The following is a 24096-nucleotide window of genomic DNA, read 5'->3' as shown; positions in this document are numbered from 1 at the left end:
TGAGAAAAGGCAGAAAGAGTGTTTTATGGTCTCACTGTCTAACCCTACATTTATCTTTCTGTGATGTCACAGCAAGAGAAATAGGCCTTTAAGTCAGTTGTTTAACTGTTTTTAAATTTTAATTAATTGTTTTTACAATGTCTTGCAGCCTAATCAAGGTTATAATGTTTTGTTTTTGATCAGACAGAGACGTCTTCCTTAAAGGATGACCAAAGCTTCGAATAGGAATAAAATTGTAGTGCAAAATGCACCGACATAATGCTTACCTTTACAAAATAATTGTTAAATAATTTTGTTCAATCGATTACTATTAATAAATATAATTGTAATATACAGCAGAGTATACAATTCTAACAGGCAATGAAAAAACAGACTTATACAACTTTTTTTACTGGCAAGTTAGCAGTTAATTCCATGTTCTCGGGGTTAACCCATTGATGACGGCTGCTGCGCAATGCCACATTGTATCTCCTGCCCGATGCTGCGTATGGCAGCATTGTTACTTTATCTAATTTTCATGGTGCGCGCAGCATAGAATGCACCATCATTGGTTCAAATACACATGAGGTGGGTTTTGTTGATTTTTTTAAGACCACGTGACCACCCAAAAGTTGTGTGGTTTGCCGAAAATCACATCAATCAAAAAAATTACAAATAAATAAAAAAATTAAAATGGTAAAAAAAAATACGCCGGCTGTGTCCACGATAGTGTATTACAGAATAGTTAGTGGCGTTCGGAGCGCAGAATCTAGGTCTACTATAGACTACTGACGAAAATCACACAACACATTTCATCTATTTATTAACAATATTTATGAATTTAGGCTATATTTTGCTGCTCCAACTCAAATTCAGCCTAGCCAGGCGATAGTTAAGTTTCAGACAGCGGGAGTCAGTCTGCGTTCCAGCTGTACTGGGAAGTCAGATTTATGGTGCCAGTGATAATTTAACTAAATAATAAAATAAAGCTATCTCTTCCTTCCTATATATGTCCATCTTTATCTCTCCACTGCAACACTCAGTCACTACTATCCATGCACATTATTTTTAAATATTTTATATTATTATTATTTTTTTTTTCTCCCCCATCTAATTTTGCCGATTTTTTGAAAAATGTGTTGGTTTGTAAGCACTAAGGGAGCATGTTTAAATAAAACCTGTGAACCTTACCTTTTAAATGTATTTTATTTCATGTTTCTATGTGCTACACAGGCTTAGATATTAAGGTTTTGGTAGACGTTGACAATTCGTACTATTTTTTCAGAAAACCTTCTGGCATTAAGGACATGCATCTTAGACTGCCATAGTCATCAATGGGTTAAAGAGCCAACAGGGCAAAACAAATGCTTACATTGCTGTCTGCACACATTGCCAGATAGTCTGATAGAGCAGGAAGTGTAGACCTTTCTCCATGGTAACGGGGTCCCCCCTCAAAACCTCTCCTTTCATCTCTCATCCCCATTTATTATTATCTCAGGAGCAGCTGATAGAATGCTGACTCGCTGCTCCGAGTTATGTCACACATATGCAGAAACAGAGTGGCGTGTGTGAGGCGGACTAATGCAATTTGTCTTGTGCTCTTCAGGCTGCGTGTTGATCCTATCAGCAGCTTTTGAAAAACATTAACATTTCTGCTGCATGCCACCATTGGATCCCTCCATCGACATTCAGCCAGGGCTCATGCACCCTATTTGTCTTTATTGCAGAAAGACTTGAAACATTTTTCACATACTTGCCTCATTTTGTTTGCCACGCTCCATTTGAGTCAGACAGTGATGTGTATAATATGTCGACTCTGCTCGACATTGATAAGGCGCTCGTTCTCCACCGTGTTGCACATTGGTTTGTCAAGCCACCCACCAGTGCTAATTACAAAGCTAAAGGAACATTCTGTACATTTCAGTCTGTCTGTGTCTGTGTGTGTCTGTTCTGGGAAGCGCTATACCCAAGTCACAATCATCCACAATTCCCCTTGTTTGAAGATCTGTGACTAAATGCCCTCACTTAGGAGTAAATGAGCTGGATCAGCGCAGGCATGCACATCCTTGGAGCAGAAAATGCAAAGCCACCCAAATTAATTGTGTGCATGAACCCCCACCCACCCCAAAAAAACTTGCTTTTAAGACTCGTCGCTACAGAGCTGTCTTTGTGTGCTTTGGTTCTGTCCCATCTATTCACGAGTCCCCATAGACTTTGCTACTCAAAGGTGGATTCTGGAGAATGCGTATTGCCAAAATTACTGAATATCTCCTCACGATACGATTCCTGTCTGTTCTTAAGTGTGCTGGAAAAAAAATGTCAGATGTTAATATACAACCTAGGCTCTGTAAACTGGTATTTAAACCAAGGGGTCCACTAGCTAGCAACATACCAGCTTACAGAGCAGACTAGGCTGTGTTTTTAACACTGCATTCTATTTTATTTGTTTCCAGTACGGACAGGTAGAGGAATCATGAGTAGATATTCATTGATTTTGACAAAAGAAAATTGACAACAAGCAAACTCCAGAATCGTTGTCTACTCCGTACTCTGATCCGTCTCTGCCGATTTTAACTGAGGGTGTCCTCCCCTCAGACGGACTTGGAAACCCACCTTGAGATTGCTTTCTGGTTTTGCTGTTTTCTTTAAATTAACTTTTTTGCTTGTGTTAGGACCATTCAAAGAGAGCTCTGTTCCCCCTTAACTAAGCCCCTTGGCCTACCCCGTCATACTCCACCCAACAAACACACACTTACTGTGCAAACATTGGCGCTACCCATATCCTTTTCCCGCCACCTCTTCTTTGCCTCCTCCATCCATCCCTGCATGCCATGATGACGGCCTTTCTCCTCTATCCAACACACACACACACACACACACACACACACACACACACACACACACACACACACACACACACACACACACACACACACACACACACACACAGAGAGACTGCCTCTTCTTCACGTCACACACTTGCCCCCAAATTTTCCCTCACTCTGGGGTTTCATTGAATAATTTATATGCTGTTGCTTCGTGTACATATAATTCCTTTTCCCGCTTTCCTTTCCCTTGTGTTCTTTGTATAACTCAGCCACAGTAGTGGAAAGTAACTCATTAGGCTTTACAGTCTTCAAAAGGGATGCTGGCGTCTATAGCGTCAGCATAGCGCTGGTTCGGTTGCAAGTGTCACAAAAAGCCCTCCCCCCCCCCCCACAAACACACACACACACACACAGGAACATCCACACCCTTATTGTGCAACCTAGTATGGAAAGGTCAGTCTTCCTGTAAGGTTGTGTAAGAGAGAGATCTTTTCCAAGGGTGGTAACTGTTTGTGGGGATGAGGCTTTCTTCTTAACTTAACTGCAAAAGTGGAGCTCTAAGTGCCTCTAAACTTTAGGCTGCTTCTCTATAGTTTTTGTATCTGACTCACCTGAAGTGCATGTACATTTTATGCCAGCAGGTGTCAGTGTTGCTCTCCCCCACCTTAGTTGTTTCTTGACTAGAGTGTGTGAGTGTGTGTGTGTGAAACAAGGAATGTTCCTTTCTCACAGCAAAACCACCCTGCACGCTGTTGTGTTACATTGGAGCTGTAATCTCTAGGTAATGTTTTGGTTTGGTTCAGAAATGTTCAGAATTTTATCTGCAGTTGGGAGATCAGCAAGTTTAGTTTGTGTGTGTGTGTGTGTGTGTGTGTGTGTGTGTGTGTGTGTGTGTGTGTGTGTGTGTGTGTGTCTGTCTGTCTGCCCGAGCCTCAGTGCCAAGGTTATTGTAGGCTTCCCAGCAAAAGCCACATTCTTTTCCCTTTTTCGTGGTTTATTAGAGTTCTGGGAAGAGGTGTAGCCTTGAGGAACCATGTTCTGTTTCCTCCGGCAAGGCACGAGGCACAACACATGCAGCACACCCAAGTTGATGTGCGGGTATATTAACTTGTATATCATCATCATCAGCTTCTAAATCTTTTTGCCAAAAGTCCAGATAGAAGTTAGAACTCAGATCCTCAACCTTTTAAAGGTGGAGTTGGCTATTCTGGAGAATACTTGGATTTGACAAAATCACTTGTCAAAATCAGTGAACATCTCTTCACAATTGGCAACCTGTCCGTATTCACAATTCGCTACCTGTCCGTACTGTGTGCATGCTGAAAGAAAACTATGTTAATACACTGCTTAGGCATGTGATTAATCAAAAGACACTGATTGAGAGACCCCGCCAAACTCACCTTCAGCCATTAGCACTGCAGTATAAATGTTTTTACTGGATAGCAGTTTACCTGTAGGAGGAGGTCAAAGTCACATTCTGGCCGTGCTATGAACACCTGTGATGCAGCAGCGTCATTCCACAGGTCAGCTGCCTCACCTCACCCGTCTCTAATTCACCTCGACCGACAACCTGTAACCTTGCCTCCAATCATTCTATTTTAGCTGACCTTGCACCTGAGCCCCTGGGCTCACAGGTAGGCACCTTCTTTGTATGTTTGTGTGTGTGTGCCCTTGAAAGACAGGTGTCTGGCTGCGCAGGTGGCAAATTATTGGCTGGATAAGAGACTCTCCCCTTCTAAGGAATGCAGGGAGGAGTGAGGCCGGCAGCCAGGGCATGCTGTGACAACCTCCCACACTGAGCCAAACTCTTTCACTGCTCTCCTCTCATCTAAACTTCTGTTATTAGCCTTTTCATACTCTTCTGTTTTTCCCTTCCCTGCTCCACTGTTGTGCCCACTCTCCACCCCTCTTTACTAATCTTAACTACTCCTTATTTCTCAATTCCTTTCCTCCTTCTCATCCGTTGCCTTCTCCCCTTATATCCCTCTCTCCCATATTCATATATTCTGGGCCGTTCCTGCTGATATGACAGTGGTTAATCTTAGCGGTATCCATGGAGAAGGTGATTTATAAACGTCTGGACACGAGTCTGGTATTTCTCATCTCCTGTCTTCCATCTTGCCAAAGCCCCCTCTTCCTCCAGTCATAAACCAGTCTTTCAAACACACTTGGCCTCTCTCTCTTCTATGCAAACTTCATTTTTGTAATATCTTCAGTGCGAGGAATCGGGCAGAAAAGGTTTAACGTTTGAAAATCCAAACTAACCGGTCTCTTCTAATTGGATTATGAGTGCAGTGGCAATTAGGGAGTCGAGTAATTTACCCTTTTGCGCCATTGCTGTTGTTAAATGAAGCATGAAGTTAAACCCTAATATATTTGCTCGTCAAGTGCAAATATCTAACCTCTCCCAAACAAGAAGAGACAAACATAGAGCTGGACCGTTATGCTTAGAGCTCCTTGTCTTGACCGTCTTTCACTCAGCAGTCAGTTTGTTACGTTTACATGACGTTAGAGAAAATCTTTTTATTTTTAGTCCGACTTAAATCGTACTAAATCGAATTTCTTCAACTGGAGGTAACACACCCAGATAATGCGATTGGGAATCGAAATACTCCTGCAAGTATATAGTTAATTGAACCGTTACTGGCGTATAGGCGCCCCAGGCTTTGACATGGAAGCAGCATAGCATTCAACGTTAACAGCAGACATCAACCAAGGGGGGACATATTGCATCAAAGGGGGCGTATTGCTACCTATTGTAGTGGAGTTGGACAGACTTTGGACAATAAATCGTTTCCCCTCCTTTTCTTGTATACTGGGACAATGACAGTAGTCTAAATGGTCGAGCTACACACTTAGTTTTTACTAAACTGTGCATGTACCATAAGTGTACTCTTTGTGTTGCTCTTTTGCCCCAGCTCTCCTCTTCTCTCCTTTTGTTTAGCCAGGCTGTGTGCATAGCGAGAGATGGCATGTCTCTGCATGCAGCCCTTCCCCTACAGGAATGCAGAGCAAAGCAAAGATGAGGCCAGGGAGGAAAAGGCAACACAAGCAAATCCAGAGAGAGAGACAGAGAGACAGGTCTTCAAGGCCTTAAAGGTGGAAAGGAGGGAATGAGCCATATAAAAACAGATGGAGATATCCGGCCCACCTGTTTTTAAGAGCTTGATAGATATTATAAATATGATGTCTATAAGGCAATGTATGGTCTATCAACTAATGTTTGACAGTAGTGATAATAGCAATGGTGCTTAATGCACAATGAGTTTGAGAGAAGCACCCTATAGAGAGCTTGTGAGCACCTTATTGAGACATGATATATAAAAAAAGTGAAAAGGTTCACAAAGTATTTAATTGCAGCGCTACACTCCTGCTTCTTTGCCAGAAATGATGCAGTCAGTCTATTCCAGGTTTTGTCTGAACATGCATAGACACACACTACAGATGCTATTACTCACTATTTCATGCAGCACACAGTGTGTAGGAACTTATGTGGTTCTGGGACCTAGATTTTACTTTTCTAGGATCAGCTCTTTCTTGTTTTAGAAAGAGAAGGTTTCGGACCAATCATGTATGTTTGTTTTATTTACATATTTCTAGCTGTGGCAGCAGAAACAGCACTCTTTTGTCTGACTGAGGAGGTTGGTATTGCAGGGATGGGTCGCTGGGTTCAGTGTGCACACTGTCTCCTGGCCCTGCTGACCTTTTATCCGGGCCTATAGAAAACCCCCCCTGGCACCAAAGACCTTCAGTCTGTGCTGTTTTCACTGGCTAAGACTTTACCTAAACACACCACACCACTCCCACACACCCCGAACGCATCACCAGCTGAAGGTACTGAACGGCAACTTAGAACGGCTCTGACTTTTTCTCATTTTGGTTCTTACATGGTTGGGCGAGCGACCCCTCTGTCATTTTGACCCCAGCTGTGATTGGCTGGATATTAAGGCTTGGGACTGAGATGTGGCCAGCCCCCAAGGCACATCTGCTTCATGTTCTTTGTCTTTTAATAGGTGGAATGTCCACTGACTTTCAGACCCAACCTGTTGGGCGAGTCATCAATCCATCTAATTACTGCTGAGAGCCCTACAGGCCAATTTGTCTTACATATTTAGGGGCGTTTTTTTTTTATTTTTACGAGGGTTCCGTTTTAACTTCAACAGTCCGATGTCTCTTTCATATGTCAGATGTCAGAATGTGCGCTTCTTTTGTTCTTGAGATCTTAATATAGCTATGCAACACACTTCTTTCAACATAGGACCGACCCCTAACTGGTGCGTTAACTCTAACACTGTGATGATTTGAATTACTGGCATTTTTTCTCTACCATCCTCATTATTTCCCTCATGTTACCTCTTGGCCTGTAGGTCTATAGTCATTGTGCTTATTGTTATTTTTTTCACCCATCAGGTGACATCCTAACACATGCATGAGTCACAAGGCCAATGACGTCATGGTTTTTCCATAGGCTGCCTGTGATTCTTCTCCTTCAGATTTTTTTTCATTGAGTGAAGTGTTTTCTAATAAACTCTGGGCCTTCACTGTTTGTATCTCCAAGGTGGTTGTCTCTTGATGAGGTTAGCATACTAGTTTACTCAGCCTGTTATTACAGATAAAAGTCCCAACACACATTGCAATTTCATGTGTAGTAAAAAATCTTTAATTCTCTTAGTTCTTATGTAACCCTTTGAGTTTTTTATATAACCCCAAGTATGCCTCTCCAACAGACAGATGAGATTGAATTAAGTAGGCTGTTTGAACTAAATCATGATGACATCATGCATGCTTTTGTATGTACAGTAGATCTTGCAGAGATAGGCTGGGTAATGCGCAGTGCCAGTAGTCGGTGGTTTTGCAACAACATCTGGTTTGGTGAGTGCAGGTGGCATATGAGTGATGCCATGTCTTGTCCACACAGTTTAAAGTCAAAGAGGACTGTGACTTTAGCAGAGAAGGAGGAGTAAACCTCCGTCTGCCAGACAAAAGAATGTGGCCGCTTGTTTCCATGTACGTCAGAGCAGGCCCAACTCTTCAGGCCAGCATCTCACATAACGTGAAAAATGGAGTTGTGATGTATTACCTGTTGAACCAGCGACAAAACGACACTTTGAGTTAAAAATTACCTTCCACCCCATTCCTCATTCATTAAAGCACTTTGTCCACACTAACTGGGCAGTGACTGTTGAGGCCCCCGGCCAAGCCCCAGTGATCTTGAATGGATGTCCTCTATTTTCAGTGGCCGCACGGAACCAATGGTTAAAGGCAAATTAATGGAAAGTTCCCTGAGCACGAGATTTCCATTACGACAACAAAACTGCTTTCTCTCTCGGGTCGTCACATGTAGCACATAGGTACTTAATCTTTAACTTTAATATCTCACATATAACTCTGTATACATATAATGATATACTATGCTGAATATAAGGCTACCTATTGTTTGCCATTTTTTTTTAAACCACTGCCAGTAAATGACAAATGTAAGACCTTTGAATCAGAACCTTTCTAATCAAATATAAGTTAACAAAAATGTACAAAGCAGTATAGTTTCAATCAATGCTGCGGACAAGTTCCAGTTGCTTTTAATGATTTTTATTTTTATTTTTTTAACACTATAATACTGACAATTAAATAACACAGACACCCCGGTCAGCCCACCACTAAACACGCTCTCACCCAGTATCTAACCAGCTAACTCACTCACCCACCTGTTTCTACAGTCACTGATTAATCTACTCACTTTTGTGAATACACGAACCTGCACACACACACACACACACACACACACACACGTGGCATCCCCCTCCCCTTCCCATCTGTCCACTGTTGTCCGTATTCTTTATGGGCCTGGTCATGCAGACTGATGCTATATTTAGCACCAGGGGGAAAGAGTAAGTGCATTATTGTGGTTTTTCCCCTCTCTCCCCTGCTCTACACTGCTGCTACCCCAGCAGGGGCCACTTGCTGGGCCCCTAGAACCCCCAGCTCCACCCACCAGATCCCAGGCCGTTGCGCAACACTCAGTGCAGTCATCCCAAAAGGATGGGGATTTAAACATAAATAGGCTGTGCCTCCAGCAGTCCACAGCTAACAGGCTCCACCAACTTATCTGCATACACTACACACGCCTTTTAATTATACACTCCTATACGTACATACAATATAAGCCCAGTCCTCACATGCAGCCCCGTGCAAACTCTTTTATCTTCCTCACTCCGCTACCTGCACCCACCCGTGTGCAAAGGGTTCACATAGCTGCGCAGATCCCAAAGATTAGTGCGTCTGTGTGTGTCCCATGCTGCAGCAGCCAGTTGGTCCAATATACTACTCACACCTGCAGCTCCACCACTGGCCCACACGTTTTGTCTGAGGAAAAACCGACATGGTTAAAGAGAAGGGAAGACAATGAGAGGGAGAGCCAAGTAAAAACAAACCAAAAGAGCTAGGGAGGATAAATGTGTGAAGAGAGCAGCAGAAAGAGGACGTTTTGTTGAGAGGCAGTGATTTGAGGGAATGGTGGTTCTTTAACCAGAGTTGTAATCTTCTCATGAGTCGCACCACTCCCCATATTAAGAGTTCATTTCCTCCCTGTTGATTCTGTTCTGGGCTATCTGTTGACAATTTAATTTGAATGTGCACTGACTGTACCCTGCTTCAAATCTGAAACCTGTTGCAAACAATTACCTGGGTTTAAAAAACCTTGCCCCACAGACACTAAGAGAAAACTCAAGACATTACTCATCTGCCTTTTGCTCTCTAAAAAGGCTTTGTATGATTCACTCACTGGTTCCTCAACTAGGACATGTTTGAACACGCTTGACTGCTGCCAGCCTGCCATAGTTTTTGACTCCAGGTGAAGTTCAGAATCCACAGCAAGATTGTGGCCCCACAGTCGCTGTATGCTTTCCGAGTTTGCCCTTACACAACTTCTCACACCGAAAGACAATAAACACAAGTTTAGCTGCAGGTTGTGTGTGTGAGCTGCATGGTAGTAGGTCTAGTGGTTAACCTGCTGAAACTTTGAATGCTAGCCAAGCTTGAGCCTTACATAAGAGTCGTTTAAGAATTGCATCCTTTGTTCAGCTTTGTTTTGTCTGCTTTAAATGGTGTTTTTTAATAGTTTTATATAACATTTGGACAACATGCACAATTTAGATATTGACTTTTTAGCTTTTTTCCGGAGCGTCCAAGTACTTTACTCATTTTTCACTGGGTTTTTCTAGTCCTATGTTGTCATTGAAAGGTACTGCAAACGTCCTCCTATATTAGGCACATTAAATGTTTCAACACCTTTCTATTTCATTGTAGTCTGCATTTATTAGCTGGCCACCTGTTTCTACATTGTAATGACACTGAAGGAAGTCGCACGAAACTAGTCCACATGGGCAGACTTTGACGTCAGCACATCCCGCCCACCGAACACCCTTTTCTATTCGTTGATTGGACGACAGGAGACGGAGAGGGAGGGCCGCTGGGAAGTCCTTCAAAGTTTTTTTTTTTCTTTTTTTTTTGTTACTGTGTAGTGTAGTCCCAGCTTCAGATAGATGAAATCCTGTCTGTGAGTCGGACCGGCTACATCTGAGAAATCTAAGAGGGAGATTTTCTTACGCCATATCTTCATGTTTTAAACTATGGTCGGAGATTACTGCTCCTTGTCTCGAGATAAAACGGACATGCACTCCCAGAGAAACTCCAAAAACGGACTAAGTTGCAAAATGGTGCTTCAGGCTGTCGGGAAAGTACTAAGGTAAATTATTTTAACCTGGAAAAGTAGTGTCTCCTAAAACCTCTGAGTCGAGCCTGTACTGTGAATGTGACATTATAATATTTTTAATTAGCCTACGCTTCGATGGACCCAGAGAGCCTCATAGTCCGAGTAAATCCATTTGACATTTTTGAATATGTCGTTTACAGCTGCTTTCTTCGCGGATAGCAGACAGCATTAAACCTTGTTAACCGTACATTTATATAAAAAAAAAATCTGGAATAGTTTCTCCAACGTTTATTTAATCTATAGCACTCGTATTACAATGTCTAAGAAGAATGCAGTGCTGCTCACGTCGCACCTGCTACTTAAAACTAAATGGAGAACTATGTAGTATATGTCGCTGTCTGCTTTACTATTCATCTATAACTCGACTTGGAAGATAAGTAGTCGTTTCCCCCTCAGCAGTAATTACAGGGACCCTCTGGTTCCAGGGTCATTGCAATTTAGCAGCCGGTGGTGATTGGGGACGTGGAGCCTGAACGCCTCATTCCTAGTCTCACTAACAAGACCCAACAAGAGACGGAGAAATGTGACACTGTCCTCCTCATTCATTCTGATAAATGATTTAAGAACCCTGTTTAATTTCAAGCCAAGACAACTTAAGGATTTATTTCTATTTTTAAATCAAAGCACTTTTGATAGAAATTGCTAGTTGCTTTTATAGCCAATCGAATCCCATTTTAGAATGCCATTTACACTTTAGGCTACATTATAATCTGAAAATTAGAATGAAAAAGTCTAAACACAATTTGGGCTAGAACTCAAAGTATGTGCACCTCATATAGTCTGTTTTTTGTTTGATTGTTTTTAACTATTAAATAACTGTTTTAAAGTGGTTTTCTGCCAATGGAAAAATTTACAAGTACAAAAGGTGCCGAGTAGATCAAGTATTTTTGCCGCGATCTAAAACCCATGATAAGACCCAAGAAGAAGTAAGACCTAAATAATGCCTGACCCAAATAGCAGAGATTTGTGTCAAAAAGTGTGACACAAAAAAAGTGTCACAACACTAGTCACGATTAATCTCCGTGGAGAATCATTGCAATTCATTCAACAAAGAATACCTGTTTGACAACAGTTAGTTAGAACGTTTACATATGCGTATTTATTTACTCTGTCTGTGTGTCATGTGTGTATGCAACATGCAGTCATTATGAGTGTGTTCCTCCGGGGGACACACCATCTTGCTAATGCTTCTGGGAAAGTTTCCCCTTTCCTTTCAAGTCTGAGGACAGGTGTGTTTCTTTAAAGCAGCAGCCCAAGGGGCACATGCCTCAAAACCTATTGTCCTGTGAAGATGTGGAGAGGTTGATAGACAGCAGCGGAATATCCACCATCTCAAGATCTCTTAACAGATTGCGAGCAGAAAGTAATGGACTCAGACTGGAGTGTGTTATTGTACAGATATGTTGTTATGCCTGTTGCAAGACCTTCGACAGGCAGAGACTAGTTCTGCTGCTCCTGTTTTCTTGGGAAATCACCCGCCATACTTAAAAAAAAAAATACAAAATGCAATCAGCTGGTTAACAAGAAAGTACCCTTTTTGATTGTGTTTGCCTGGGAGGGACAGAAGGGGGTTTCTGAATATTTGATGTCTTAAGGAAAAACTGAACAAAAAACACTTTGTCAAAGTTAACGAGGAAGCATAGTTTGGGCTTTTATAAGCAGGGGGATGGACCTATTTATAGCTCCACGTTAAACCAGTTTCCTCCTCCAGTGAATGGTTGAATGCCGTCGGCTTGGATGCAGGTGTGAATACTAGCCAGGCAAAGGTGGCTTTTAACATTCTTTTGCCTGACAGTGATGGCTGCTTGCTTGGATAAAGGAAAAATCAACAACATTGTTTTTACTGTTGTATTCAATAAGCATTCAGACTGATTGTATTGATCTGAGTCTAGAGAAATCTCATGCAGCTCTCAAAGTTGGTCCCATTGTGCCAACTCGATGTCCAAGCTATCCTTCGTCCTGGGAGGTTACATTTACCAAGTGCTTAAACAGCAGCTCGACCTTATCTCAACCAACCCCCCTCCCCCCCAAACCCCCTTTCCTGTCACACGTGCGTTGTGATGTTGATGAGGCTCCATTATAGTGCCAGCAGGGGGCCCTTACATACTCTACAGGCATGAGAGCCACTGAATGGGATTTAGCACAGGATGACAAGGGGATGAGGGTGTGTGTGTGTACATGTGTAGGCCTGCACCCTGGCTACAATTCTCATTTACAGTGCTGCTGACACCCCTAGCAATGCTACTGATTAGGTGGTGGCAGCTGTGTCTTCTTTGTATTTGTTCCCCTCTTATCTCTTCACTCCAGATTTGAATCCCTAAAGTAATTGTGTGTCAGCAGTCAGCACCAAAGGCACTCTTTAAACGCTATACACAGAAACTGCCAACTTTGACGGAACAGTTAGTCTGCTGCATACTTGAGCGCTGCAAGGCTGAACCTCTACTTTAGTCCACCCTTTACTCTGTCTCGTTTTAGACCCGTAATGGCCGCTGTGGTTTAGCTTCAGTGTGCTCAGACTGCCTGCTCTCCTCTTGTCTGTGGTTTTTCGGGGAAAGTAGCTATTGAGTTCATTCAATTTGAATCCTGAAATAGATCATGAGGCCAGGCGGTGAGGAAACTGATCCTCAACCACTGAAGCGTCTCTTTTTACAAAATGGCAGTTCATTCACTCAGTTCTTATCTTATCGACTGAGATTGCGGCGACATCCTGAAGCTATTGATGTTTTATTGCAGTTTTTTTTTAACCTTGATCATCACAGAGTCCCACAATCAGTTTAAAAAGGAGGAGGCAACTTCCTGACCTTTTGATTGATTCTCACTATGACCTATCATGTGTTTGTCTGAAGGTCAGTTCTGTTAGATGTGTTTAATTGATCTAGTGTTCCTGCAGGGTGGAAGATCTCTGATTGTATCTCTCATATCCATAACATAAACACAGGGGCCATTAAGGGCCATGTGTTAAGAAAATAAACATATCTTTACACTTTGGGGCACCTCTTTCAGGGAGATACTGTCTTGCAGTTTACATTGCTTATTCTGTGTCTGCTGAAAATAGATCGTCTCCTTTTTTTTTTCTCTCTCTCTCTTTTACACTTGCAGTACTCCATTAATTGGCAACAGCAGCCTCATAGAAGACTTCTTTGTTGTTGGATGGTTGTATTGCATGTGCAGTTCACTCTCTCGGATCACATTAACTGCATCCATATGCCAATAGTTAGACTTCGCTGCAACCCATAGGGCCAATTCAAGCAATAGTTGTGCAATATCAGGTTTGGCAGGAGCAGCAAGCTTAAGGTGGAAAGTCATTACATGGGTTTTGTTGAACGGGTTTCCGAGCTGACTTCACTGAGAGCACCAATCGAATCACAACATGGTAAGCCGTAGCATAAGCATTGGCTTTGATTGAAGGATATATTTTTAAGTTGATGATAATTAAGTATTAAATTGGTGTGCTGGGTGGTGCCCAGAGTGAAGGTGGAGCTCTTTAGTAGCAAATTGTTGTATTTCAGGGAACACTCTCAAACTAATTCTCCAGCGTAGCTCTGTGTCCCTGAGTGATCCAGGATTAATTGGAACCAGGTTTCTGTAATGAGGGAGGATTGTGTTGTACCTGCCAGAGGGCTGCTCCTCTTTAAAACCAAGTTTATTTTCAAACCAAGTGTATTGAGTGTTCACAGTCTGCTAACATACAGCAGCTGAAACACGCGCCCCAATGAGGCCAACAAGATGTATGTTCCACACACTTGAAATCAAGCCTTGAATCTTGTAGGACTTGCCGGACAGGACACGCGTGCCTGCACAGACACACACACACAAACACACTCTCTCTCTCAGGCCAGACAGGATTTGCTTCTTCTTGATTTTCTCGAGGCCTCCACTGGGAACAGGCTCTTGACGCAGCTGTTGTGACCAGCTGGATCGGCCATTAAAAGGGAGAGTGGGCTTCAGTGTGTGTGTGTGTGTGTTATGTGTTCATGAAGTCACAGGTGTGTATGAGTGCAGCATAGTGTGTCAGGCCATGTCCACACATATATACTGAAATAAAATAAAAAAAATCCCTCTACGTTTGCAGAATAGTTCCCGCACACACAATGTTTTTTGTTTGTTTTTTTAGAATATGTCTCCGTAAAAATGACAGCGCAAAATACGATTTGAAAAAGCGGGTGTCACGGCAAACAAGTGCATTGAGTGTCTTCTTGAGCGAGGGTGGCGCAAGCTTAGTAGATGTTAACAACAATTGTCAATGCGAAAAGTGAAGTCATGACGCCAGCGTTTTTAAAAGATCTGTCCCCCGAATACAAATATACAGAGTTTTCCAAAATCTCTACTTTCGGCCAGAGTTTTCAAAATATCTTGTTGTGATGTGTGTGTGGATAAAATGCCAAACCGCACAGAAAAGACTCGGTTACGAAAATACAGTAAAGGTAGTCGGAAAAGAGGGAGGAGGGGAGGGAGAGGTGGTGTTGTTGCTGGTAAAAAAGAGAAAGGAATAGGAGAGTGGCTAACAGACAGGGTTGAACAGCTGTCAAGGCAGTCCTTCCTCAGCACTGACCTGCGTGTCACCCGACTATACAACCACTTGCTATTTCCTTATTGTTTTTTTATTACAGATAAACACCGCCAGTGTGTCTTTCTGCCTCTCATCTATCCATCCACCTCTACTTGACAGGTCTGTTCTGCCCACATGATTTTCTCAGTGGACTGGTGTTATTCCACCAGGGCTTTTCTGGGTTGTGAGTCTATACGAGAGACTGGTTTCTGTTGGTGCCAGGCAGGCTGTTTGCCCCCCCCCCCCCTTCCTCCGGCCCGGGGACATGTGCCTGGCCCTTGCCTCAGTTCCCCTCCACTCTTGCCTTTTTGGCCTGCCCTGATCTGTAGCTGAGAACGAGGCATCTGCTGCCTTTTATGGCCAAGACTTTTCCTGGGAGAAGTTTACCAAGAACACAAGAACGTGTGTGTGTGTGTGTGTGTGTGTGTGTGTGTGTGTGTGTGTGTGTGTGTGTGTGTGTGTGTGTGTGTGTGTGTGTGTGTGTGTGTGCTGAAGTCAAGAGAAGACTATGTACGCATGAGGGGAGGAGTGCTGGCATAGAGGAAGTTTTTCTTTATCCTAAAATAAACTTAATGGGCTCCAGAATTTCACCTCCCCTTACCCACACAGATGTGTTCGCAAGAAAGTGGAGGAGGTGTTTTTTTTTGTATGGAAAATGATGAAATTACACTGGGAGAGAGAGGCAGGAAATGGCTCAGTGAAACAATGTTTTCGAAGGGGAAGGGGGAGAGGGGGGTGAACCAAGTTGAACCTTTCACAGGAGCCGAACAGGGTTTTTTTCTTCTGAGGGGCTTAGCAAAGCTCTTTGAAAAAGTTGTGAGTGCTGACGGTGTCTGTGGATGAAGCTCCATCCTCGCTGGGTAAAGCTCTTTCACATGACAGAACATGTAGCTCACAGCGCAAAACCCACACCGACCACATGAATCTGATTGTGCCCTCGTGAACAGGAAGAATGCTTTTTTTGGTCTGTATTGAGTGGGAGAAGGAAGCAGATGGGAGATAAGGAGAAAGGAAAGAAACAGGCATGGGAATGAGCCTTCAGTTTCAAAGAAAAAGAAAAAAATTAACCAATATTAAAATGTGGACCTGAGGAAGATGTCATGTAGTGAGATAAATACAAAGCTGAAAAGGGCAGAAAGAGATGAAAAGAGAGGGCAAAGAGGCGGCTATGAGGCCTGAGGCTTCTGACCCTGAACAACAGGCTGCTCTGGACAGGTGAGCATGCAGCCTTGAAGAGGAATGAAGTGCCATCAAGCCTTTAGGAAAGACTGAAAATCAACAACACGTAGACAGACAGACAGACAGAGGGCAGAGCTACAGGACAGATATCACACGAAACAGAAAGTGGCCACTGATTAATAATTAACCAGCAGTGTAATCTGCCGTGTCCTTGGGTTTTAAATGAGGCCTAAAAATACGCTCAAGGAGTTTCCTGATAGGAAGAGATCGAATACCTTGATGAATCATTACCCAGAAAACGACAACCAGAGCTGTGTCGCGTGTTTTCTGTGAACGTGTTCACGCAAGTCTTGGTCCACTGTTTTGAACGTTTTCACAGGAGGCCCTCAAGGCGGTTTACACAGATAAGCATTTCTCCTGACAGCTAAATTAGACGACAGCAGACGTGTTCAAAGCAGGGGAAACTTTTACACATTTACAAAGTGAATGGCCGCCAGCTCCATATGCATCCACACATTGTCAGTCAGGTCTTTCCTCTTTGTTTGATGAGGTGGAAAAGCAAGAGGGGGACGCTTCCCGGAGAGGGGGGGAATTAAACTGCAAAGGGGTCTTTGAACACTTTGCTCTGGCCAAGAGAGGGCCTCGTGCTCCTCAGTCCTGTCATGTTTTGAAAGTGTTTATTAGTTCCCATGGATATCAGCTGGGCCTGTGTAGATCTACCTCCTCTTCTCATTCCTTTTCTCCCTCCTCTGCTCTCACTCTCCCCCCTCTTTCTGTTCTCAATCCTCTCCCTCCCTAAATCTATTTCTTATATCTCCAGCTGTGTTTTGACGGTGAATGTAAGCCCTTCTTTCCTGCAGAAAGCCCACAAGTCATAGTGTCGTTCCTGTAAAGAGCTGCAGTGTTAGTCTCAGCAGCAGAGACTGTGTGAAAGCTTTTGGCTGCTTCTGGAAAGTATTGTTTGTGATCCATCGATATTAGTGCCTTCAAAAAAACAGCTCTGGGTCGGTCCAGGAGCCGGAGCTGACGTCTTTAGGGAATGGGGTTTTGGGAGTGCGTCATTGAAGGAAGTAGGACTGCTCGATTATTGTGATTTGATATTTATATCATTATTAAACACACTACTACTTACATTAACTTTGGAAACATCATGCATTTGATAACTTTTTCATTTTATTTATGGGAAAAGCGGCCTGTCTTTTTTGACAGCGGATTTCCTTGAACTTAAAAAAAATATATTTAAGCTTTTCGCAAGGCTTGAAAACATTCTATTGTAAAAGTCCATTTTCTTATTGTCATGATTGTTGGAAGTCCAAATTGTAACCGCGATGAAAATTCAATTAATTACACACAGCCCTTAAAAGAATGCGAGATGCAGGAACTCATACCTGGGTCATTGTGTATAGACAGAGGGTTAGGAGAGAGATGAGAACTGGACATGGAAGCACAAGACCGACAAAAAAACTTGCGTCAACAAGAGTAAAAATAAATTCAGTGACCAAACTAAAAAACCCCGAGTCTTTTAAACAGAGGTAGCACTAGCAGAGCCGAGCGTGAGATAAAATAAAGATGTTGGGAACAGGAATATGGGTCGTTACAGACTGAGGAAAGCCTTGGGTATCATACTGATCAAGTTGGCTATTGTAAGCTGGCTCCAACGTTCAAAGAAATAATTGAAGGAAGCTTTTGGGGCTAGTCTGCTACATTGGCCTTTGTTGTGTTACGACCGTCCCAGACAACTCTTCCTCTTGTTTATTTGTCTCACTCATGTATCAAGCCTTTCAACCTTTGACCTCAGATTGCTGTGCCTCTACTGATACATCCGGGGGCCTGGAGGGGGGGAGAGGTTAAAGCCCTGCAAGTGCGTGGAGAGTGTGAAATGACATCCCCCTGCTAAAACTAGCAGTGGAAGTACAAGGCGCAGGGGACGGCTGTCTGTGGGGAAGCTATGAGAGCCAACATTAGGCCAGAGGCCAGAGTATAGGAGTCAGTAGGAGTCAGGTACACACAACAGAGGACTCTTTGTTTGGTCTGTTTAGGTTGCTGTGGCGATTTTTTTTAAAATAAAAGTTATGACTTTCAGTTGTTTTACAGTGGCATCATTTTGGCCTGTCTTGAAAATGTTTTGAAGCTCGCAGTCCAGAAAAAGAGCTTAAATCAGCCTCCCATTCTTTACAGTGTCCAATCAAACAGTAAATGTACCAGACTGTGTCACTTTTAGCCACTTTTTGTTAAATCTTTTCCAGTCATTTGCGGCCCCCTCTAACCCGCCCTCTCTTATCTTCTGTGTCGCAGGAAGTCGAAGACGAAGCCCAATGGAAAGAAGCCTCCGGCGGAGGAGAAGAAGCAGTACTTGGAGCTGGAGTACACAAAGATCCGTGTGGTGGACTTTGACCTCAAGGAGCTGGTGGTGCTGCCCAGAGAGATAGACCTCAACGAATGGCTAGCCAGCAACAGTGAGTGACTATTGTGGTAGATGATGCAGCCAGCAGAAACCACTACTTTAATAACTAAGCCTGTTAAAGCCATTTAACGTGGCCATTGTTAAAATATTTTGCATACGACATCAAAATGCTTTGAGTTGTTTTAAAATTTGCTTCAGTGGTTTGGAATTGTTTATCTGAGTCGGAGCTGTGAGAGAGCCAAAGCCTTAACAGGATCCAGACCTGGCACAGCATTGACAACACGCAGCGCTTCTTTAAACATCATGCTTCACTCGCCAGCGTCAGTGCACTGTTTTAATTCTTAGTGTAATTTATAGTCATCAAGTGTCAGTCTCCCTGGCTGGGTTTTGGTAACGTATCCAAACCAGCCAGGTGCTTGTGAGGGTGAAGCAGAAGAACAAGCATTCCTCTCCCTTTTTTGACCAAAAAAACAGTTTAATAAAACAGATATGACATGTTTTCACATGTTAATGTATTTGAAATGGAAGTTGTATCAGCTCGCTCGTATCAACTTGTATCCACTAGTACTAACTGGGTTCATGCTTGTCCACGAAAACTATAAGGTTTAGCAATGTTTTGATTATATATTTTTTTCTTTGTTTTAAACCGAATCAATATAGTTGGAATTTTCAAGAGTCCATTAATTCTGCCCACATGTGTTAACCAACAGTATCTGACTGAATACGTCGCTTGGTCGGCTACTTTAAAAGGAGCCGTGTAGTATTCAAGTAAATCATCAAACTCTCAACATCTTGAACCGTTTGCAAAGAAAGGCATACAGTTGGAGGAATGTCACCGTACCAGAAAATTCTCACATGTTTTGCATTCATCAACGTACAGAACAAATTGTTTTAAGATAAATGTTTTTGCCCTGGGTAGACCCTACGTACTGCTTTGATCTTCTGCTGTGACGGCGTTTCTCATGCTATCTAGGAATTCCTTTTTTTCCCCTTAGCCTCACACACTGCTAAGGAAGCTGTGACATGATTGATTAGTTTATGACTGTAGACTGTCCCACTCACTATTCACAGGGACTGATACACTGCAGTGTACAGCGCTGTAGGTGTGTCCTCATCATCCATCTATTTTCTCTCAGCATTGTAGACATTCATTCACGTCATTCTGGCATTTATAAAGTACTTAAGAGTGATGATTTAATCCTGTGTAACTGGACTAACACGCTGATCTCTCTTGTGTTTTCACAACAGCGACAACATTCTTCAATCTTATCAACCTGCAGTACAGCACCATCTCAGAGTTCTGCACTGGGGACACCTGTCAAGCCATGACGGCCTGCAACACGTAAGTTACCTCCATCTATTGGTTTATTCATGGCTCAGCTGTGGATGCCCATTGGTTTATTCATCAGACATCTAGTGTCCCATTGGTTAATTCATCAGGGATGCTCTCCCCCCGGTCAGCAAGGGATGGTTCACGACCCAGAGGGTGTATTCAGGTTCAGGCTGGTCTTATAACCCACATAGTCTATTTAGGAATGTGCAGTATGCAGCTTTAATGCACTGCAACCAGCTGTATATTTACCTAAGAGCCGTGGTATAGGGAGTATGGCACCTTGCTGTCTCTCCACGCTTGCCGCTGCACGGGGTTCTTAAAGGATAGTTTTAGAATTTATTTTACCAAGTCTGTCTTGAAAGTTCAGCAGAAGGCACACAGATTCCTGCATATAAATGGACTACCAATCCGCAAATATGCACGCTTTGTGCATTTATAAGGGACCGAGCAAAGCCAGCAATACAGGTGGATCGGTGTGTGCATTTACATACATATATTATTAGCAATACTAACATTTCAAATAAAGATTGTAATTTATATTTATAGATATTTATATTCCCTGGTTTGAATAAATGAACAAAAAGTCTCCAGGTTGCGGTCGCAGTTGTAGCATGTCTCGTAAACGTCACACTCGCCATGCTGCTGTTCCAAGGCAGACGAAAGCAGGAATTTTCCGGGCTTGAACTGGCGGTGTAAATGGGGCTACATCAAGTCAAGAGAACAACTATCTATACGGCTTGAGTGGGATCAAAGGGCTACAAAATCTGAACATGTACTCAAAAGTAGAACCCTATAAGTGGGCAAATGTGAATCATTAGGTTAAGTTTGTCTCAAATCTAACCACTGAGCAGACGAGAGAGAGACTGAAGACGACACACCTGTTGAAGTCCAGCATGTGTTTCTTGCTGCTATCTGAAGTTTGCTAAAACCATTCGTTTGATGCTTGTGGGAGTGACGAGAACACCCAGGCCATTTGTTCCAGCGGTAAGATAAGCTTGGGGCTGAAAAGTGCAGGTTCACACCACTATGAAGTCACCAGAGAGATTATTTTGAAAATGCCTGGGGCCTCATTTATAAAGGTGTGCGTAGAATCCATCCCAAAACATTGCGTCCGCACAAAAACAAGAATGTGCTGCGCACAGTTGCACGCTATATTCCCTTTATAAATACCCACCTGCAGTGAATTGTGCGCGGACGATCTCCGCCCCGTGTCCTCTCACTTCACCTCCCAGTTTCATCCCACAATCTACCAAAGATGGTGAATGCTAAATAGCTCCTGAATATTTTGACGCTCTTAATAAGCACGTCATTTTGACTGAAATGCATTAGCCTATAGTCTATTCCAGAGCATTGTTTCCCTTCCGTGAGATCCGCACATTTCCAACAACGCCAGATTATAGTTTAAACTTCCAGTTTAAATTGTTATGGGAAAGAGATAATAATGAGCTAAATTCATAACATGATTTTATCTAATGAAATATACTGTTTTAATTAATATTGTTGGCCTTAACTTTGTACAAAACTACTTTTTACACACCGCCTAAAATATAGACTATTTCTGGCAACTCACGGAAACACCTCCCGACGTATATGATATTATTATAGAGTAGCGCTATAAGATTCAATTTAAAAATATAACCAAAACATGTAGACCTACTTGATAAGTAATTCAACCTACATCACAACTGCATGCCATAGACAACAGTAGCCTATATTCGCAACTTTAGGTATGCTTATACATATGATTGATTAAATATAGTGGGTGCCAAGCATTTCACAGTAATATGTGTGTGTCTTTCTGATTACTGAGCTTTATTTTGTGGTGTTGCCGTTGAGTGTCGCTGATTCCCCGAGTCAGGAAAACCTTGCGGTAGCTCTGCGCATGGTCGAAAGTTGGCGTAGGAATACGCACACTTCTCCGCAAATTATGTGTGAGCCCTTGTCTTTGGAGGGAGGCCTTCATTTCCTCTGTGTATACTGAAGGCTGAAAAAACCTGATTACCCACACTTAAAAAAAAAACAATCACTACACAGCTCCTAATGCGTCACATGCCGTCTCCAAGTGCATGTGTTAACCCTAGATGAAAACATGACGGTGGCAAACAACATACCTTGAGAAAAGACACAAATGACAGAGTGGCTGTCAGAGACAAACTTGTCATTGGTGGATTTTTCCACTCTTGTCCTCTTAAGCTACTGCTACACAGCCCACACCCTAAAAACCTGAACATGTTCTTGTATGCACTAGAAAACAGACGTCATGTCATAATTAAGATTAAAAACACGAAATGTAACTTATTTAGTTCATCTCACAGCTCCGCATTCAACCAAAAGGCTTTTTTGTTCAGCTAAAACTCTTACCACCAAAACCATGTTTCTGAGACGAGGCCCACCATTAATGATGCACCTTCCCCGCTGCCCAGCACCCCACCCTTCCTGCCCGTACAGGACTTGGCACCCGCGCCCCCCTCTGTGGTAAAGACTGACTGCGCCACAGTCACAGCAGCGTCAGTGCCCCTGCCCCAAGGCAGAGCTCAGCACTATTTTTGGAAGAAAATGTTTCCATGAGCTATGAGGGAACGGAACCATTTGGTAGCTATTCAGACCCATTCTGCATGGGTGGGTGGATAGATGGGTGTGTGCATTTGTGTGGGAGGGCGAGAGGGAGGGGAGTGTTAATGTGCTCACGCTGCTTGTAAGGTTTGGGTTTCTGTGGCCAGTTCCAATTTTGTTTGGTTAGTAAAATGCACAGAATTGTTACGTTTTGTAAAACTCTCATACCAAATATTGTACCTTTGTTTATCAAAGACTAAGCAAGACATCCAGATAGGCATTGAGCTCAATTGTAAAAAATGTTATCTGTCCAATAGAACAGTTGTGTAGCCCTCGACATCACATAACCCCATATCATCATACATATAGTTTGTCGCCACACTGTACATTTCAGAACCACTTATCACGCAACACCAGCACCCCAACCTAAAACTTCCAATCTGAATTTTTAAATATGTTGGAAATTACAGAAGACGTTGGATAACAAATAATACAAATAATAACTGCAATACATAAATAATAAAAAAGTGACAAAACTAAAAGGACTATTAAAAAAAACTGCATTAAATGGATAGGGAACATGTTTAGATTCCATTCCTGTGTGTTTGTCACGTCTGGGTAGGTATAGAGGGCCTCCTTGTAGTCTTAGTCAGCGTCTGCCCCTTACTAACACTCTGTGAAATACTGTGTGAGTAAGTGCATTGTAAGAGTCTGGACCCTGAGCTGTGGTCAGTAGGTCCCCTCCTGCAGGGTCAGTTATGTGGACGCTTTACATTCCTCAGACTTTTGTAATGTCTGCCCCACTGACCCCCTTAGACCCAATCTGCCTGCATGCATTGTTCTCTATTCCATTGCATCTGCTTATTGATCCACCAGCTCACCTTTTGTCTCTGTGGTTACCATACCAGAACCATACAGTTTTAAGTACACTGGACCATACATCTTCATTGTGATATGTGTCAGAGAGTGAGTGAGAAGTCATGCGTAGTATGGGTTTTCCCCTCCAATGAAGAAATAGGGCCAGGTGATGTTTTCATCATAGGCTCACCTGCATGATGTTTTCTTCCTTGTATGAATACATGTATTCCAGGAAATATTCCTGTGTGTGTCTAAGCGGCTCCTGCGTCAACCACAGGCATTGTTAAGAATACATGCATTAGGATAATTATGTTTCCTTAGTGATCTGTCTTTAATGTAAGCCAACAGTCATTGTAATATTTCCTCTGTCTTTCTCTTTCCAGAATATACTACTGGTATGACGAGAGGGGGAAGAAGACGAAGTGCACTGCTCCGCAATATGTCGACTTTGTAATGAGTCTCTGTCAGAAACTGGTCACAGACGAGGAAATCTTTCCTACAAAATATGGTGAGTGTGAAGGCTTAAAGTATCCAGGAAGTGACTGGTGTACTACTGCTGCCCCCTGCTGCTCAATATTTACAAATTAACAAGTGGTTGTCCACTTATGAACATGTGAAAGAAGTTAATATGATGTAATCTAC

At 42.8% G+C, this 24096-nt stretch overlaps 1 protein-coding gene across 3 annotated transcripts in view; it reads left to right on the top strand.

Annotated features, from left to right (window-relative positions):
- Positions 1 to 24096, top strand: part of mob2a (MOB kinase activator 2a) — a 69920-nt gene that overhangs the window by 43352 nt on the left and 2472 nt on the right. For 2 of the 3 annotated variants that reach the window (XM_080027328.1, XM_080027327.1), the window contains exons 2-4: positions 18602 to 18762; positions 19959 to 20052; positions 23838 to 23962. In XM_080027328.1, coding sequence (XP_079883454.1) covers positions 18602 to 18762; positions 19959 to 20052; positions 23838 to 23962 — 380 coding nt within the window. Of the gene's footprint in view, positions 1 to 10342; positions 10552 to 18601; positions 18763 to 19958; positions 20053 to 23837; positions 23963 to 24096 lie in introns of those variants that run through there. The other variant, XM_080027326.1, reaches the window with a different exon arrangement.

This window comes from Ammodytes marinus (genome assembly GCF_949987685.1).
Source record: "Ammodytes marinus genome assembly, chromosome: 5".
Taxonomy (NCBI): Eukaryota; Metazoa; Chordata; class Actinopteri; order Uranoscopiformes; family Ammodytidae; genus Ammodytes; species Ammodytes marinus.
The sequence above is the reverse complement of the archived record's forward strand: the minus strand, read 5'-3'. Positions and strand labels throughout refer to the sequence as shown.